Source organism: Rissa tridactyla, chromosome 1 (genome assembly GCF_028500815.1).
Source record: "Rissa tridactyla isolate bRisTri1 chromosome 1, bRisTri1.patW.cur.20221130, whole genome shotgun sequence".
In the NCBI taxonomy this organism is placed as follows: domain Eukaryota; kingdom Metazoa; phylum Chordata; class Aves; order Charadriiformes; family Laridae; genus Rissa; species Rissa tridactyla.
The window spans coordinates 212,282,510-212,301,310 of NC_071466.1; the positions used below are offsets into that span (position 1 = coordinate 212,282,510).

General features: G+C 36.8%; 1 protein-coding gene across 6 annotated transcripts in view; it reads left to right on the plus strand.

The window, feature by feature from the left end:
• Positions 1 to 18,801, plus strand: part of UPF2 (UPF2 regulator of nonsense mediated mRNA decay) — a 69,907-nt gene that overhangs the window by 27,678 nt on the left and 23,428 nt on the right. For all 6 annotated transcript variants that reach the window (XR_008464882.1, XR_008464880.1, XR_008464885.1 and 3 more), the window contains exons 9-15: positions 2,807 to 2,915; positions 4,128 to 4,241; positions 5,083 to 5,199; positions 11,028 to 11,213; positions 11,604 to 11,807; positions 12,466 to 12,741; positions 14,858 to 15,041. Coding sequence is in view for 3 of the 6 variants with exons in the window: in XM_054191676.1 (XP_054047651.1) it covers positions 2,807 to 2,915; positions 4,128 to 4,241; positions 5,083 to 5,199; positions 11,028 to 11,213; positions 11,604 to 11,807; positions 12,466 to 12,741; positions 14,858 to 15,041 (1,190 nt within the window). In the remaining 3 variants the exon portion in view is untranslated. The remainder of the gene's footprint in view (positions 1 to 2,806; positions 2,916 to 4,127; positions 4,242 to 5,082; positions 5,200 to 11,027; positions 11,214 to 11,603; positions 11,808 to 12,465; positions 12,742 to 14,857; positions 15,042 to 18,801) is intronic.

The window sequence follows — 18,801 nt, forward strand, 5'->3', positions numbered from 1 at the left end:
GATAAAATCGAGGGATGTGCTTGAGATAAGGAGTTTATGCTACAGCTAAGAAACAAAAGCAAAAAGTGCTTATCTGATCGCGTGCAGATTCCATAGCATCATTCTCTTCCCGCTGAGCAGTGTGGGTGGCAGTTTGTACCTGTTCAGGCCCTGTGAATACGCTGCATTTATCTGGATTATGACTATCCTTCTGAGGCAGGGAGCTATTGCTATATTGCTTCATTCTTTAATCTGTCTTTCTGGTAAATTCACAGTTGTTAAATGTCTAAAATGCCCCCCTCACTCTTTCTGGGTATAACATTTTGGGTGCACCCATTCTAGAAAGATTGCAGTTAGGATTTTAATTGAGCAAAGTCTTTTTTTTTTTTTTTTTTTCTTGTATAAACTTATTTGAGATGCTAAAAAAAAAAAAAATGTGCTCTTAGATATTTCTCTGAAGTGTAGTCCATGTGATCCAGAGATCTAGAGTTGACTAGATTTCAATCCAAGGTATGTGGTCGAAATGGCAATGGTCAGAAGTAGTGTTTTTTTTTTTTTTTTTTTACTTACGGCAATTTATATTCATGCTGCTTAATATTCATGGTGCTTAACATAGGCTTCAGAGAGTAACTGAAGACTCATCCCTGATGCTAGGTCTTGCTTCAGAATGTAGAAAAGCAGGAAGACAAAGCAAGACTGTGGATTCTGTGTGTGTTTGGGTTTTTTGTTGGCGCTTTTTTTTTTTTACTTCATATATGCTCCCCTTCTCAAGAAAAAGAAATGCTTCGGGAGAAAACAAAAACCCTAATTAGATGAGCCTTAATGCCAGTAGATGGTGCCACTGATACTGCAGTCTCTCCACTTCTGAACACTAATTTTTGTATCCTCTGTGAGAGAGGGAATGGATTCAATCACCGATTGCCAATTTCACAGTAACTGACCTAAGGCTTTTCCTTATTATATTTCACCTATTTAGAAATACCCAGTCTTGGTATTCTTCCCCATGAAGAAACCTTTTGTGCTCTGAGAGGGAATAACAACAATGTGCTCTAAGACTTTAATTTTCCCCCAGGTATGTTCAGTTTACAGAGATGAAATTATTAGCTCTCAGCAGGCAGGTACTTTTCAGACCAGAATAAAACTTTGTGCTATTTGTCTTAAAAGAGATGCCATAAAGAAATCCCTTCAATTAAAATACATCCCCTCAATTCAGCCAAAGTCTTTTTTTAGTTTAGCTTTTGTGTGTGGGCATAAAGTAATGAGACTTTCACTTCTTCTCTAAGAGTTAATGGCTAAATGCTTAATCACATCATAGTAATTTACAGTGGCTAGTCATCCTTGACCGTGTGTTCCGACAAGCTTGAAAAATGTAAATACTACTTCAGTTATTGATTAACAAGAGAAAATAAAAACTGTTAAATAGGTAACCGGGATACCTGCAATGTTTCACCAGGAGTTTCATGTATTTTCTGGAGGCTGCTTAACTCTGCCTCTCTCAGGTGGTATATTCTGATGCTTCTAATACACGATTATCCATCTTCCTGTGAGTGGATATTAAAAATCTTGGAAATGTTCTCTAGTTACATAGCAGCAGAAAGGAGAGGGGAGGCAGTTGTGTATGTTTTGTTTTGGGTTTTTTGTCTTGGTGCTTTTCCAGTTTTAATTTGTGCCAGGGCAAAGCTCTATGTATTGACTGTGCTTTTAGATTATTTTTTTTTTCCTCAGGAGCATTTTTTTCTTTTCTTTTTTTTTTTTCCCCTCTTCCCTAGCAGTGGGGAAAACCTTAATCCTTTATAAAGTGTAAACTCAAGATCCGTTTTTCCCTTACAGGCGATTTCTCACTTGAAGCATGCAAACTTAAGACGCTTATCTCCTCTTAAAACAGTAGGCTTGTTCTACAGTTTGTCTGTTTACAGCATTAATTTACATTCTAAAAATAAATCAAAAATACTTTCTTCAGCTTGTTAAATGATATTATGAGACCTCAGAGTGCAGTTGGTTTCTCTGCATTTAAAAGTGATACATGCCCATTTATTCAACGTAGCTGTCTTTAATTCTGTGTCCTGTTACACGATGCCACAAACCAGGTTTAAGGACGTTTATCCCGTTTTTACAACCAGATAGTCTTTGATGGAAAGAAATAAAGTACAAACTAAAGAAAACACAAATTGCCTTCCAAAATTCCCTAAGGGAAACATGGAATACTATGAAATGGCTATGAAGGCATGTAATCTGGGAAAGAGAAAAGAAGGAAAGTTCTATAGAAAATTTTGAAATATTAGCATTTGCTGGAGTACTAGCTGAGCTTTGAGAAAAAGCGTTGCCACATCACATCTGCTGAGCTTTCTTTTGTGTAATAATGCTACTGCATTCATTTAGAAGTTCACTGCCTTAAAAATAAGGATGTTCTTACCTTCCTCATTATGTTTGCTGCTCCTCTAAAAAAAGATTGCAATAACAAATGGAGTTGTCTGTAAGAATTTTTCATTTTGCAGAGTGGGGGGCATCTGAATTTTTTTGTATCTTGTAATTTCTTAAAGGTCAAATTCTGTAGTTAGGGTGATGTTTGGCATTTCGCCTAAGGCAGTAGTTTAGAAAGGAAGTTAACTGTGGAAGATTCTAATAGGATGTGGTAGTATTCCTTTTTGTATTGTTATTTTAAAATGATATTGCAGTCTGAAGTGTGAGCCCGTAAAATTGCATGTATGTAGTTCTGTCAGTATATGCACATTCATTCTTTTCACAAGCAAAACGGTACCTGTACTTTTAGACATAAATACATTTTTGTCTATAAATTATTTGTCTATTTTATCTCCTTTGTCTGCAGGTTGGATTTACTACCGTTTTATGCAAGACTGGTTGCCACATTGCATCCCTGTATGTCTGATGTAGCAGAGGATCTTTGTTCCATGCTGAAAGGAGATTTCAGATTTCATGTATGTTTTGTTGATTCAGTTTTTTGCATTCAAATTAACCAATCTGATAAGTCATCCTTGGGGGAATTAAATAACATTTGATATTATGTAGATGCTGATTCTTAAATTCAGTGACTATTTTTCTGTCATCTGAGCATATTTGTTCTAGCATAATAGATTTGCACATTTAAATTTTGTTAACAACTTACTATATGTCTGCATATATAACTGTACAACAGTTACAGCAAAAGCTGTAAAAATTAGAAACTGTGCTCCAACTGTGTTAAGAGTTTTCTGTAAATTAATAACTTGCATTTAAAATGAGAACTGGCTTATTCTAACACCACTTTCCCTACTATAAGGTTACTGTTGTAATAGAATGGTTACTATTGTAATCTAATGCTTGATTCAAATTACTTCTTTATAGTTTTCATGAACGAATTTTTTCTGTTCCTCACAAACGTCTTTTTCACTGTTTCATTCACTTTGTTCTAAGTCTTGTAATCAAGTTGGTTATGGTACATAGTGATGATTCCTTCACTGTTTTCTGAGTTTTGTGGCACAGCTTTCAATTCTTTTTCTAATATCGACATTAAAAATGTGTATGAATTGTTCAGACTTATGTCTTAACTATCTGAAGTTAACTGTTCTTCGGGAAAAGCTGATTCTGTTGGGGAGAAATGCAGTTTTGTATTTTGTGCGTTATGTTCAGAGGTAGATAAAAATTTGTACTTGGTTAGTAAAATGTCAGTAGAAAGAAAAAGAAAAAAAAAAACAACCAAAAAACCAACTCTATGCTTTCTTAAACCTGACTGGAAAAAGCTGCTGTCAATGTTTAATATTTCCTTAGGACTATACAAGTGGTCCTGTTCATATAGAGACTACTTATTGATTCTAAAAATACGGAATCTAGAATACTTAACCACTACTTCACTGTGGCAAAGAGGGGGTGGCCAGGTTGATGAGTGCCTGTAACTGTAGGTATATTAAAGGACTTAAGGTTTTTGGGGGCAGGGGGTGGGAAAGAAGTTCAAAAGCTTCTGAAGACACAAGGTTGTAGAGAGAGACTTTTAGGAAACCCAGTGATAGGTAAAAGTAGAGCATAAGGAACCAAACAAATACCAATATTTCTGAATTCCCAACCTTATTGACCACACTTTGGTCAAAGTAATTTATAAGAGGTAGGTATTTTTGAGGGCCTAAAAATCAAATGCCTTTTTTTTTTTTTTTTAGGTAAGAAAAAAGGACCAGATCAACATTGAAACAAAGAATAAAACAGTGAGATTTATTGGTGAGCTTACCAAGTTTAAGATGTTCTCCAAAAATGATACTCTCCACTGTTTAAAGGTCAGTGTTGTGATAGTCCTCTGCTACTGTACATGCTGATGATGTACTCCCATCCTATTTCCCTTCGTATATCTATTGCTGATGTTATCCATTAATTCATTGCATATGGTGTTTTAAACCCTGATGTCTGTTGCAACTGTGTATGAGGAGACCTTTATAGCTGTTCGAGAAGTTAAAATGTTCTAATTTTTCTGGTGTTAGGAATATATTAAAACAAGCTTCCACCTTTGGATACAACCAAAATACGAATAATTTTCATAGTAAATTGATGGTAGACATTGCTACCTATTCATCTGCTATATATTGCAAAAATTTCACTTTATGTTGATTTCAATTGATGTCTCCACAGAGAAAAAATAACGGGGGGGGGGGGGGGGACACACGCAGTGAGAGGTAGGAAACTATTCAGTGATGCAAGGAGAGGCTTATGTGCCATTTTAGCAGGTGCTTTTGTTTGTTGAAGTATAAAACAAATCTTTGGAAAGCATGAATCTCGATGCATATAGTCTCAATTTGCATGATGATAAACATTCAAATTTATCTTTGTCAAGTCCCAAATTAAAAATATGTTTTAAAAAGTGCCTTAGGCTTAAGCTAGCATCCTGTTTTTCAGCTTGCTGGAACCTAAATTTGGGGTCTAGACTGTTCTGATAATACTTCTTTAATGCGATAAATATCTTGAGTTTTGTTAATGTCTGATCAGTGAAATGCATTTGCATTTTTTTCTTAACGAATATAGAACACCTCAATAGTGTAAGGTCTGGTTAGATATAACTTACTGTTTTCTGCAGTTGAAAAAGATGTTTAACATGCTGTATTTTTTTATATAAATACATACCAGATGCTTCTGTCGGACTTTTCTCATCACCATATTGAAATGGCATGTACTCTGCTGGAAACCTGTGGAAGATTCCTCTTCAGATCACCAGAGTCTCACTTAAGAACCAGTGTTCTTTTGGTAAGAGAAAGCTTCTTGTCTTATGGGGGAGGGTATCATGCACTGAATTAAACCAGTTATTTCTTTTATTTTCTGGCTTTGTGATGTGGTCTGACCATAAGGATGATTGTGACTAATATCTTAATTGTCGATTACAATGTTCAAGCACTAGGAAGTGAAAATTCTCATTAAATTTTATTTTGAGTGCTCGGGGAGGATAAAGTTCTTGTCTCTCTCTCTCTAATAGAGAATCAAGTATGGGAGGAGAATGAATCAGTTCCTGAACTCCTGCCTCCTCGTTGTGGAATGGGGTTGAGACAGGCTGGTGTTCCGTACGTTCAAGTCGTGGGTTGCTTTGGCGCTGTTGGCCTTTGTTTGAAGTCCTGTGGGCTCGTATCATCCTGTCCAGCGCTGTATCAGCTCTGAGACTGCACTTTGTGTGAGAACAGCTTTCTGAAAGGATTCTGGAGAAATCCAGTTGACCTGTAAATCTGTTCATGACTTAATAGAAAACATAAATAAAGGATTAAATTTCAGAAGCAAAAAGTTTTTTTGCTTTTGAACTACAAATGATCCATTGATGGGGCAAAAACAGAGGTTGAGGTTGAAAAAATATAGTAGCTGTACCTGAACATGCCTGAGATACTATTTGAGGGGAAAAATGGTAGTGAATAGAACCGGAGATAAGATACCACTACTGGAGGTGAAGGCAGTTGTGAAAGGTGGTTTCTGTGCACTGTGTAACAATCCGGGGTTTTCAATTTGAAGAACAAGTTTATGAAGACACTAGAGGAAAGGTTTTTAGTACAGAGATTGGTAATTAAGGTAAAAGTGGTATCCGTAAGTCTAGATAAGTACTGGCAAAGATTTAAAAAAACCTGAAGGATTACCTTTGGGTCTCTTTTAGTGTACAAATTTGAGCCCTAAATAATATGTTTACCGGTTTGAGACACAATCCTAAAACACTGTGTCCACGGCAAGAGACTGAGTGAAACGTGGTTGAAGTGCTTCAAAGGTAGATGCAAACAATAGGAAATTGCATTAAATTAGAAGCAGCTAAAGTAGATAACAGACCAAGTAATAGACTGGGGTCTTGCGTTAGAAGTCTGACTAGATGTTTTAATGTTCCCTTCAAATCTGTGCACTACAGGAGGAATATAGACATGTCTATCTGCAGCGAAGAAAGTAGTCACTGCGTTCAGAGGAGAAAGTGGACATAGTTTGCCCTTCTGGAAGGGAGTGGTTTAAGTGTCTGGAATCTCTTTCTAGAGTCACAGCTCTTAAGCTGTGAAATATCACTGCCTCTTCTGTATTTATCTCCTTTCTTATCAAAGCACAGGCTTACACTTGACAGGTCTTTCTCTTGAATCCATATCCTCCTTTCTCATTGTACAGGGTTAATGCAGAAATATAGAATCGTAGAATGGTTTGGGTTGGAAGGGGCCTTAAAGGTCATTTGGTTCCAACCCCCGAAGTAGTTGTTGTATACTTAGATGTATTGTTGTACAAGTTGTTTTCCACAAAATGCTGTTTCTTTCTGAACCTTTTTGAATGTCATAGCATTTATTGTGGTGGTGTAGTCACAAATTCTGTAAGTTCTTGGCTCGTGCTTTTTGTTGCAGTGTGCTTTGTATCTTGAAAGGTTTGAATCTCTCAATTTGCTAAAGGTTTGCCAGATGATGTGGTGGTTGTTAAATATATTCCTTTCCATAATCAAGTATTTTCCCCCTGAAAATGCTGTTCCATTATCTTGAAAAGACACTTTACTCATTGCTACCGTTTTTTGTAGTTGTTAAAACTTTTAGAAGTCAGGAAAAACTAAATACTTTTACCAGAGCTACTTTTCCTAGCTGACTGTTTTTAGTCTTAGGCACTACAAAAGTGCTGATTGTTAGCTGTAGTATTGAAATCCGCTGGATGAATGCAAAACGTGACTTAACTGTGAAGTGTAAGACAAGCCACAAACACTATTTCAATAACTGAGACTTAAATCCTCACAAGGTTTCAGTTAAGTAGTCTTTTTTTTATGCATTAGGGAACCGGGAGAAGACAGAGGTGACAAATAATTTGGAATATCTGCTGATTAAGATGTAAAATAGGCTAAATAGACTTATAATCTACAGCCATCTCAATAAATGAATCTTCTAATGTTGCCCTGTTGAAACTATAGAGATTACTTTTGACTTAAATAGTATTGTACAAATTGGGTCGTAGGCTTATGGTACTGGTCAGTGTGAACTGTAGAAGAGATTACTCCCAAAGCAAGCTAATTAGGCTCTTGTGAGGAGGGGAAAAAAATCTATGTAAATGTAAAGCTGATCTTATCAATGACACTTATGGGTAGAATTAAGGCCTGTTGTTTTCTGAAATCATTATGGGTCTTAATCTTCATTGCCGATGGTATACTATGTAGTAAAATGCCAAATAGCTTACATGTCTGCTATTAAAAACAATATTACTTTGTCCTGATGTGCAAGGGAATCATACTTAAGAATAGATTTTTAATAATTAATTTTCCCTTAATTACTTGTAAAGTGCTATATAGAGTGCCACAAGCTTAGTGGCACCGTGCGACTTATTCTAGAGAAACGTTTAATGACCACATTCTGGTTTTGTGGAACTACTGTCGTGTTTTGCAAATCATTTAAAGATTCTTCTTTTATCAGGGCAATGTTTATTTCAGTTAATCATTCTTTTTGGCAAGTCTTTCACATTCAATGTCCTTTATGTAATTTAAAATATTAATGTAAAACTAACTTGGCTTTAGGATTGGTCTGTAGATAAATGAATTATTTGAATTGGTGCTTTGAAAGGAAGATCAGCATGATCTTGCTCTATGTTTCTGTAACATAATCATGTTAAAATGTCAAATTCTTTTGTTATGCTGTTGTGGTGGTGGTCTAAAAAGAATATTTGAGGTTTTGGTATTAAGCCTTCTGATGCATTTTTAATCCTTTTAACTTAGGCAATTGTGGCAAATACAAGATCGCTTGTTTTTATAAACATATAACTTGTTACGTTTTTCCAGGTGACTTTTTTATAGATGGAGTTGAAACTGGGGGAGAACATTATTTGTACAGACAGAGGCTGTGACAAAGTAATTACCTGTAGTTAGAATGAGACTGGGTTTATTCACTGTAACAACAGTGTGCTTCCAAGAAATTGAAAACTTTGGTTTTGAACTGTTGGAATAAGTGGAAGGGCAGAACAGTGTAGATAGTAAGGGGAAGGAGCTGAACAGTTTCAGTGTCTTATTACAATCTGATAATTTAACTGTCAGTCATGCTGAAATGCTTTTCTGAATTGGGCTCTTTCTGTCTGTCAGGTTTTACATGGTGACTGTACTCTCGGTTTTGTGCCACTTTGCAAAAAATAATTCTGTTTCTCACAATGCAAACTGGTATTACCAGGTTTTTTGAATTGAGGGAGGCATGAGCAAGACTGTTAACCAGAAGGGCTAATTCTTACCAGATTTTCCTTTGAAATGGGTCTGCAGTCTGCACTACATGCAGAGAAGTTTTTTTTACTCACCGAGGGGGGAAGAAAACCAGCCCTTTTACTGTTTTATCTTGAATGTTTTAATGTTGTTTGTGATTTGTCCCTTTTTATTAAAGGAGAAGCACAAACCTGATCTTCAAATGTGATGCTTTACCTCTGTAGTTCTTCATTTTAACCTAATAAAACGAAGACCCAAAGTAGCTCATTCGCTTAAAACATTTCATACTGAAAGTTTTGCTTTTTTCCTCTAAAATGTGTCAAGGTTTTTGTTATTGTAGGCAGCATATTGTTATGGTTTCTCTTTCCTGCCTGTCCATCTAACTTTATGCCTTAAATGAAAAAGGGTTGAAAGACACACAGTTGTTTAAAATGGTGATGACTTTTAACAGGGATTAAGACGAATACCATCTACGTAAGGACTTAGAAAACATACTTGACTTTGCTCAAAAAATGATAAGTTACAGTAATTTTGAGACATAAGAAAGTGCATATTGTCTCTGCTGGGAAGAAGCATTTTAATTACAACCTATGATTTACAATATAATATGCAACTTCTTATAACACAGGAAAATATACAAATTATGTAGTTTCAGTTTTTTTAAATTTTATTTGCAAGTCCTTCTGCCATTTTCTCTGTTATACTTTACCCCACTTAACTTACAGTTTGTAGTGAAACATGATAAATGTCGTAAGGCAGCAGAGATGTGTTCTTCTCTTAAGGCATCTAGAAATGGTGAAAAATTTACTAAGTAGTACTAACATGTATGACGCAGTAAGGTTTTGGAACTTTCCACTGTAAGTGGTTTTTCCCCACATAAAATGGTGTATGTACCTAGTTGTTAAAGTGCTGTGCATCTGTTAAGCACCTGTAGGTAAACTTGCTGCCACTTGAGAGAAATTTCCCATTAGGAAAGCAGCCTTTTAGCTAGGGAATCAAAGCGAAGGCCACTTGTGTCATGGAAGAGGTTAAAATGAAATGCCTTAGTGTTTGTGTCAGATTGAGACCTTCCTGGCAGTTGATGCGCACAATCGATGAGAAAAGATATGGTATTTGGGTGCTATGTCACACAAAACTACTCTTCCTTATTGAATTAAAAGCTGAAACTCAAGGTTAAGGAGCTCTTTGAGTACATTTACGTCTTGGTTGAACTGAACCACTGCCCTGTGAAAGAAACTTTAAATTATTCCAGTTTAGTGGAAAATCCACCAGAATGAAAAGCTGGGCTGCTTCACCAACAGTTAAAGAAGGTTTATATTCTTTCCAGTAGTTTACTGGACTACATGAATGTACATACTAACATTTGTGTGTAGTGATAAAATACTACTTGTACCTTAGTTTTGCTGTTTGATGCTGTAAATTACTGTGTAGCCAACCTCTAATGAGTAAAAAAGTCCAAACCAGTGCAGTTTCTTTTCCTGTTGAACCATCTTAGAGTGATTTTTTTACTATATGGGATTGTGCAATGTACATAAAAATCTAGTGTTATTTATAGAATTACACACATATAAACACACATGTATATTAAAAATTGTTTTATAATGGAATTAAGCTCATCCACACCTTCAACTGTAAAAATCAGCAGCTTAGAACTTTTGTTCTTGTACAGAATTTTTAGATCCAAGAGAAGTTCTAAAGCTGACAAAACAAATCTCAAAGTACGCTTCCAAAATGAAATATGGAGAAAAGACTGTATTCAGTGAGGAAAATTAGGACAAACCTGACAAATAAGCACAGTAATTAGTGTTCATGTAGTAACCTTTAGCTTGTCTGATTTTTCCTGAAGTACTACTTTATGGTAGGTACTGTTTTCCTTGCAGTCTGTTCCACTTCGGTAAACAGCAACAATGGAGCATGTAATAAAGAAAATGCCATTGCCTAAACCATTGAAAATTGATGTGAAACCATCAATATAAACTTTCTGGAGTTACATATTGATGGAAAAAGTAGTTTGCCGCTCTTCTGATGATTCACTATGCTTGTATCAAGGAATCAGTATTTCAGCTACTTTATTCAAAACATGATTTTATTTAACTAAGTGGCTAATAATCTTATTAACTGTTTATCTAAGCGGTAACATTTAGACTTCAGGTTAAACTTTAAATACGTTCCTGGAACTTTTTTCACCACAAGTGAACCATTATAAAAATAGGGATTGTGAAGAAAAATGACCTTGTAATTAGCAACACAGAACCATATATATGCTCTGTCCTTTCTTGTCTCTACCCAAACTTTTAACTTCCTTTTCTGCAGCCTTTCATGTTTCCTTTATCCCAGACTTAACTGTAAAAGCCTTTGGCTTGAGAACGCGGTATGTCAACATCTTTAACTGATTATTTGCATTTATTTCCAGGAACAAATGATGAGAAAAAAACAAGCAATGCATCTAGATGCACGCTATGTTACAATGGTAGAAAATGCCTATTACTACTGTAATCCTCCTCCAGCTGAAAAAACTGTGAAGAAAAAACGTCCTCCTTTGCAGGAATATATTCGTAAGCTTCTTTACAAGGATCTCTCCAAGGTTACCACAGAGAAGGTAAATCCTTCTGAAATCTTTACAGATTTTACTGGAAGTGATGTAGTACTAACTCTAAAATGGCTTGGGGAGGGTTAGAAATAAGAATCTACATACTAAATATCTTGCATTCAGAGTAGAAGACTGCAGTAAAATACAGACTGTGTAAGAGCAAGGAAATCACGGAACAGATTTGGACAGCTTGAGTAGTAGTTAGAGAACAGCAGTTGGGTTACATCTATAAAGTTTTCCGTAGCTACTGCAGATCTAGAGGATGCTTGAAAAAGAGAATGAGGTCACTTGCAGCCACTTCGAGCATTTTCATCCCAACTGTGAGAGAGAGGGGATGACAGTGAATATCTTGGTATTTTGCCTGCTAAAATGTTAAGCTTGTCTTAAAACTTGGTTTAGGTCCTGAGACAGATGCGCAAGCTGCCTTGGCAGGATGCAGAAGTAAAAGACTATGTTATATGCTGTATGATCAACATCTGGAATGTGAAATATAATAGTATTCACTGTGTAGCCAACCTCTTAGCAGGGTTGGTCCTTTACCAGGAAGATGTCGGAATCCATGTTGTGGATGGAGTGCTAGAGGATATTCGACTTGGAATGGAGGTAAACAGCCAGCATTTTTATTAAGCCATACTCATCTACTGATGTTGAAAGGAAAACAATAAAATAATCATGCTTAAAGAAAAGAATCCTTGGATTCTGGATTTTTATCTGATGACTTCACCTGTCTCAGTGGTTTCCTTTCGAAGGAAGGTTTCCTTTTGTAGGTTTATTTAAATTAAAAAAAAAAAAAAAAACTTCCCCCCAAAAAAACCCATCGAACTGCAAAGATTACCAGGACCGTTATTTTGCCCCCCTTATTTAGTAGGGGGATACAATTTATTCTTGCACTGTGTAGTCAAATTCATGCAATTTCAAGTAAGTTTGGAGGCTAGCCCATATTTTCATTGGGATTATAGTTACAAGAATTCTCTGGGCAAAGAAAAATTATCATAGATTTAAGATAGAGTTTGTTAAATGTATTTGAACTTTATAATAACTACTGGTTTACCAGCTTTCATAAATACCTTCGGTACTTTTTAGTGTTTAATTTTGTGTAAGTATGTCACCATAAATAACCATCTTTTATTGTAATGAATTCTATCAATTTAAAATTAAAAAAAAGCAAAGAAACAAACTGACAACCCTTTCCAAACGAGTCTATCGTATCTGCATGAAGCAGTGATTTTTTTTTTTTTGTTGTTGTTATTTTTTGATAAAGGTTAACCAACCGAAGTTTAACCAGCGGCGGATCAGCAGTGCCAAGTTTCTGGGGGAGCTTTACAATTATCGAATGGTGGAGTCAGCTGTAATATTTCGAACTCTGTATTCTTTCACATCATTTGGCGTGAACCCTGATGGTAGTCCTAGTCCACTGGATCCTCCAGAGCATCTCTTCAGGATCAGACTAGTCTGTACAATCCTCGATACCTGTGGGCAGTATTTTGACAGAGGATCCAGCAAACGAAAACTTGATTGCTTCCTTGTATATTTTCAGGTATTCTAAACTAAATTTTATATAGTGCTGTAGATTTTTTTTTTAACAAGTTAATGTAGGTCAGTCTGTTACATGTTTCTCTTGTTCTCTAGTACTATAATTTTTAGAATCTTGTCTGTCTGATAGCAGTGTTATTTTAAAGTGATGTGTATGTTCAGTTATGTAGATGTTACTTTTCCAACAAACTTGCAGAATACTGGGGTAGCAGTTGATTCACTGAAGGGTTTAGTTTCCCTCCTTCAGGGGGTCTCAGCAAGTGGAGAAATGGACTAATAGAAATGTTGTGAATTCCAGCAAAGGTAAGTATAAAGTCGTCCAGTTGGGATGGAATAGCTCCATGCAACAATACTGCCTGGCACAGACTGCCGAGACGGCAGCTTTGCAGGACTAGAGCTGGGACTCCCGGGCTGTATGAACCTGAAAGGAGGTTGTAGAAAGGTAGGGGTCAGTGTCTTCTCCCAGGTAAGAGGCAATAGGACAAGAAGAAATGGCCTTAAGTTACGCCAAGGGAGGTTTAGACTGGATATTAGGAAAATTCTTTGCACTGAAAGGGTTATTAAGCATTGGAACAGGCTGCCCAGGGAAGTGGTTGAGGCACCATCCCTGGAGGTATTGAAAAGACAGGTAGACATAGTGCTTAGAGATATGGTTTAGTGATGGGTTTTGTCAGTTAGGTTGATGGTTGGACTAGATGGTTTGAAAGGTCCCTTCCAACCTAGGCAATTCTGTGATTCTAACGTGACATCAAGTTCTACACTGTTAGGGTGATGAAGGCCAACAGTGTACTGTGTTGCGTGGGGAAGGGTGTAGCCAGCAGATTGAGGAGAGTGATGATTTCCCCCTTCCCTTCTGCTTGGCACTTGTGAGGCCACATTTGGAGCACTGTTTCCAGTTCAGGGCTCCCTGGCAGATGAGAGGAGAGACATCAGCAAACTGAGCTGAGTCCAGTGGAGGGTCACCAAAAGGTGATCAGGAGGCTCTTGGGTCTTGCACTGTGGGTGTGCTCAGCTTGGGGAAGAGTGCTAATTAGGTCGCTGTCCTCAGCTAATTGTGTTTGTGGAGCAGGAGGAGTCAGATACTTCTCAGGCGTGCATGGTGAAAGGATGAGAGGTAGTGGTCACAAGTTGCAGCAAGGGAAGTTCTGACTCAATAGATGGAGCAGGGAGGGGGAAAGATTTTGTAATAGGCATGTTAAACACTGGAATGGGTTCCTCTGAGAAAATGTGAAATTCTAGTCCATGGAATTCATGCTAAAACTCTTTGGATTTAATATCTTTTTCTTTCTGCTTCTCTCTTTAAATTATACTAAAACAAGGATATTAAAAATTGGGGTCATAACAACTTATTTCAGACCTTCAGGATGCATATCCTTCATCTGTATCCGAGATGTGAAATGATCTTTTTTGAATTACAGTATGGTCCCATTTTTAAACCCAAAATAAACTCACACTTGAAGTTATATTTTTGTTACACCTTTCAATTTCAACGGGCTTTCCTTTTGACCATGTCACCTTTTAAATAAACATTCTGCTACTTCTACTTCAGATGCAATTTTTGCAATGCCTTTGTTCTCAGATTGTACTGTTAGGGTCACTTAAGATCGGCATTTATTTTTTACAATTGTGTTGTAAGGGGTATGCACTAATTTGTTACAAAGCAAAGTGGGTAAGTCATTTCATGCTAGCTGCAGCCTTAAAACTTTTTGTGATGTTTCTCCCCTTCTCCTCGTAATATGCCCTTGCGGGAATTCATTTTCTTGAAAAATGTATGAAGGAAGGAATTGAAAGTTGGCCAATTGTTAAGTGCCCATCTCTCATAGGAAGAATCTGCCCTTAGGAGGCACTTTCTTTTCAGTGCGTTTTTGCTCAGTCTTCATACTTCTAACAGTCATTATGGTAAAAGGACCATATTCTTAACGTTTGTGGTATCCAATGTTATCAAACACTATTTAGTGATATCAAAATATCTAATTGTTGTGTGAAATTAGGAGTGTAGTGATGTGAAATCTTTTGCATTTTCTACTGTACAAACATGGCTAGGCACTGCAAACTTCAGAAGTTAAATAGTTTATAAATGCCAGTGTGCATATAATTTATTTGAATGTTTTGTATTCTAGCGGTATGTTTGGTGGAAAAAAAGTCTGGATGTTTGGACAAAGGACCACCCGTTTCCTATAGACATAGACTATATGATCAGTGATACACTGGAACTGCTGAGACCAAAGATAAAGCTCTGCAATTCTCTGGAAGAAGCTATCAGACAGGTGCAAGACTTGGAAAGAGAATTCTTAATAAAATTAGGTAAGAAACTGGTGCAAGGGAAATTAAGTCTTTTTGACAATTCCTGTATTCCTTAAAATTATCTTTTGTATGTTGTTATTCCCATGATACAATGTTTTTAATCTCATGATAGAAATATTTTTGTATTTGCATTTTTCTCATCACCACAGAGATTGTATAGAACCTCCATAACTCTAATGTGATTTAGTGGTTTTTTAAAAAAAAAAAGTCAGTATGAATACTATTAATATAGTATAGTATTTGGAGAGGGGGAGTGTGTGTATATATGTATAAAAAACAATATATGGAGTATTACGGTGCAAATGATGAGGAAGAAAACCATGAATTTCATCAGAAAAATTAGGAAGCACACTGCTACAGAAAGCAAGGAGTTTCTGTGCACTCAATTGCTGCATCCTGTTGGCTGGTGAGCAATGATGGAAACGAGTTTGGTCGTTTTGGTAGGCTGGTCGCTTGCAACTCCATGTTCCTTCCCCAGTTCTGGATTTGGCTAGAGCTGCTGTGTCAAAGGAAATGTTAGTTTAGGCCTACAATAAGAGAGAGAACATGTTTTGCTTTTAAAATGCTGTTGGGGACTTTGAGCCTTACACTTCCTTTGCAATAATTTTGAGTGGGGTTTACATTTCAGTAGAGGCCAGAGGATGATTTCCTTTTCACGAATTAGATCTTTGGTTGGATTGTTAAAGTGTTTTGGGTTGGTTTTTTTTTTTTCCCTTCTTAAAATGTATGTGTTGGCTAGGTTGTGTGCTAGCTTGTAGTTCCTGCTAAGACTACAGTGATTTATGTTTATAAATCTTGTTGTGTTAAAAATCAGTTAATTTCAGGAGAAAGAAGTTGGGCTCGCAGCACAGCTCAGTTGAAAAAACACTGGTTGGTGTGTATCTAAAACTACCGTCATCATATTAACCTTTAAACCTTTTGTACATATCAATTCTTACTAATTATTGGGTACTACTGTACTTATTTCTCATTAAATGGAGTTGTTTTCTAATCTTCCATTTTTATTTGAAGGCAAGCTTGGTCATGAAAAGCTTTTATATGTAAATTTTACACTTTATAAGTGTTAATTATAGCCTTAATAGCACTTCATCTAGCTAGACAAGTTCAGTTTTTAAGGATAATCCTTTAATCCAGTGGGATGAGTATGTGTAATTGCCATGTGAAACGTTGCAACTTCTGTTTTAGGAGGAATTTATATTTTTAATATGCTGCTTGTTTAATTGACGTGCCTTAAAATTACCTGTGTAGCAACTGAAATGCAGATAAAAAAATTCCTTATGATGTGATCTAAATTACTAGCTTTTATGCTCTCAAAATGATAACCAAGAATAATTTACCACTAGTTACATAAACTGTAATATTCTTTTGAAAGATACTCATCACTTCCTACAAATTGTAAGAACTTCTGTTTCCTGAATCACCACCACTATAGCAGTTGAATTCGGTGTGGGTAAGGGGGCAGGTGTGTGGTCACTGAATGTGAGCAAGTGTTGGAGAACATTTTATTGTGTTTGTTTTGGCAAGAGCAAAGCCCATCAACAGTACAGCCTTTTAAAGAGGGGGTTGTGTCATGGGTGTTCCCCAGGTGTGTTGCTTTTCTTGATATTGATATTACTTGCTATTAAACACCAGTATAGGGTGGGATAGTTCCTAGTCTTCCTATCAGGACTGTTTGAAGGTGGTCTCAGGAAGGTTGTCATCTGCCTTTCTTATCGTTGAACATTATGACGATAGGTGTGAGCATATATGAAGGAAATGTTTTGGTTTTTTTTAATACTTTAGCAAAAGCTCTAGTAGAACTGCAGCTCTTGACCACCTTGGCCCCAGAGTTCCTCAGCCCATGAACAATAACAGGGAGGAGGTATTGTGCTAAAGACCAGGGCGTGCTTTGCTCTTTATCGGTCTGGAGTGTAATTCTGGGCAGAACAGGGGGGGAATGACAAACTGCAGACCTTGAGGTGGGGACTGGCTGTTAGTTGCTGTGCTGCTCTGGTGATTTTTTTTCTACTGGTGAGAATATACTCTGATTCAAAAGAAACTCTTGTGTAATTATGGAGCAGCACAGATCTTCAAGAGACAGTGTTTATAAATAGGGGGGGAAAAAACAATGCTTTGAAACTTCTGGAATATGAAGGAAGAAGTGTGATGGTGTATGTGTTTACATAGAACCGAAATCCTCAATAATTACCATACAGACATATATACCATTAATCTTATTTCTGAGTTTTGTCTGATTTAAGCACAGCTCTAAAAATTCAGCTCCTCCTAAAGCTGATCTTTGTGATCTTAATCAAAATTTTATAGAGGCCGGGCTGCGTCTGTCTGCATATTGCATCTCTTAAAGATATCTGGAGGTGATGCAAAAAAAACCCCACCACCCACCAAAAAAACCCAAACCTGGTATCCCCCAAACCGCTTGTATATTCAGAATGTAGACTTCTACGTAAGAATTGCGTACGGCTGCATTTGTTCTCTGCATATGGCAGAGGACAAACCAGGAGTGCCACGAGCACAGAACCAATGTGTTCATTTGCTGTCCAAAATACTTTAAGCTAACAGCCGACCCTAGGTGTGGCTGCTATAATGTCAAAATATGAATTACAAACTGCACAGTAGCTGTATTGACTCCTTAGTACAATCTTTGAAAAATTATGGGGTTTAGATCTGCTGTGTGGCAGAAGGCTGGCATCAGCATCGCTTTCTGCTGGCTCAAACCAGGATCCCCTGGAGGATTAAGTGGCTTTGTAAATTAATGAAAATAAAAATAAAAGAATGTATTAGAACTATAGCATATGCTGGAAGCTTGTTCTTTTTTGCACTGGATGACTTAATTTTTGCAATAGGTGTTTTCTAAAAACGTATCTTCATTTTTTTTCTTGAATTGGAACCACGCTCAATTCTTATAGATTTCAATCAGAATTGTTTTCAGAGAAAATATTTATCTAAGACTTAAATTGGACGCTGAAGCACTGAAAGAAATGGGAACTTATTTTTCACTACTGTGGGAATGGTATAGATAAGGGTATTACATTGAAGGATACCTTATTGAAAGAAAGCAGAGGTTTGGGGAGCTATGCTTGATACCTTACACACAGAGTAAACTAAAATATCTTGAGGGATAGGGGTGGCAAGCAGGTCAGGAAGCAAAACTGCAAGATGAACTAAAACACAGTGAAAAAGCTGTCATCCAGTCTGCAAGTAGGATGAGCACACCGAATAATACCTTTGCAAGAGACTTGGATTTCCTAAACTCTTCATAAGAGGCACCTACATCCTCAGGTTCAAGGGCAGCCTTGGGGCATTAGGAAAGAATCAGAAAGGCTTGGTACAGGCTGAGAAAATAGTGGTTTCAAAACTGCTAATTGACAGTAGTGTGAAGTACCGGAACTAAGACTGCAAAGGCTTCGTGTTTTCTGGGCTCTGCTGGTTTTGTAGAGCATCTGTAGTTTAGTGCTTGTACTCCAGTGCATGTTCCAATAAGGCTGCATGCTTAGTTTGAGGATATTTTGAAGCCATTAGTGCAGTGCAGCTTCTTGATCGCTGTTATATGGGAGATTTTAAACATTCTGCATAATTTTTTCCTCCTTTTCTGGCAAGGAAGTTATTACCCTTTATGAGTAAGGTAACTATATAAAGAAAATGTTTCATTCGGAAGTCAAATATTATGAGCCATTGGAAGTTTCAGTGTTCAGTAACAATGGACTTTTGAAGTGATCTTCCACATGTAACTTGAGTGGCTATGTGTGTTCTAATGTTCTCA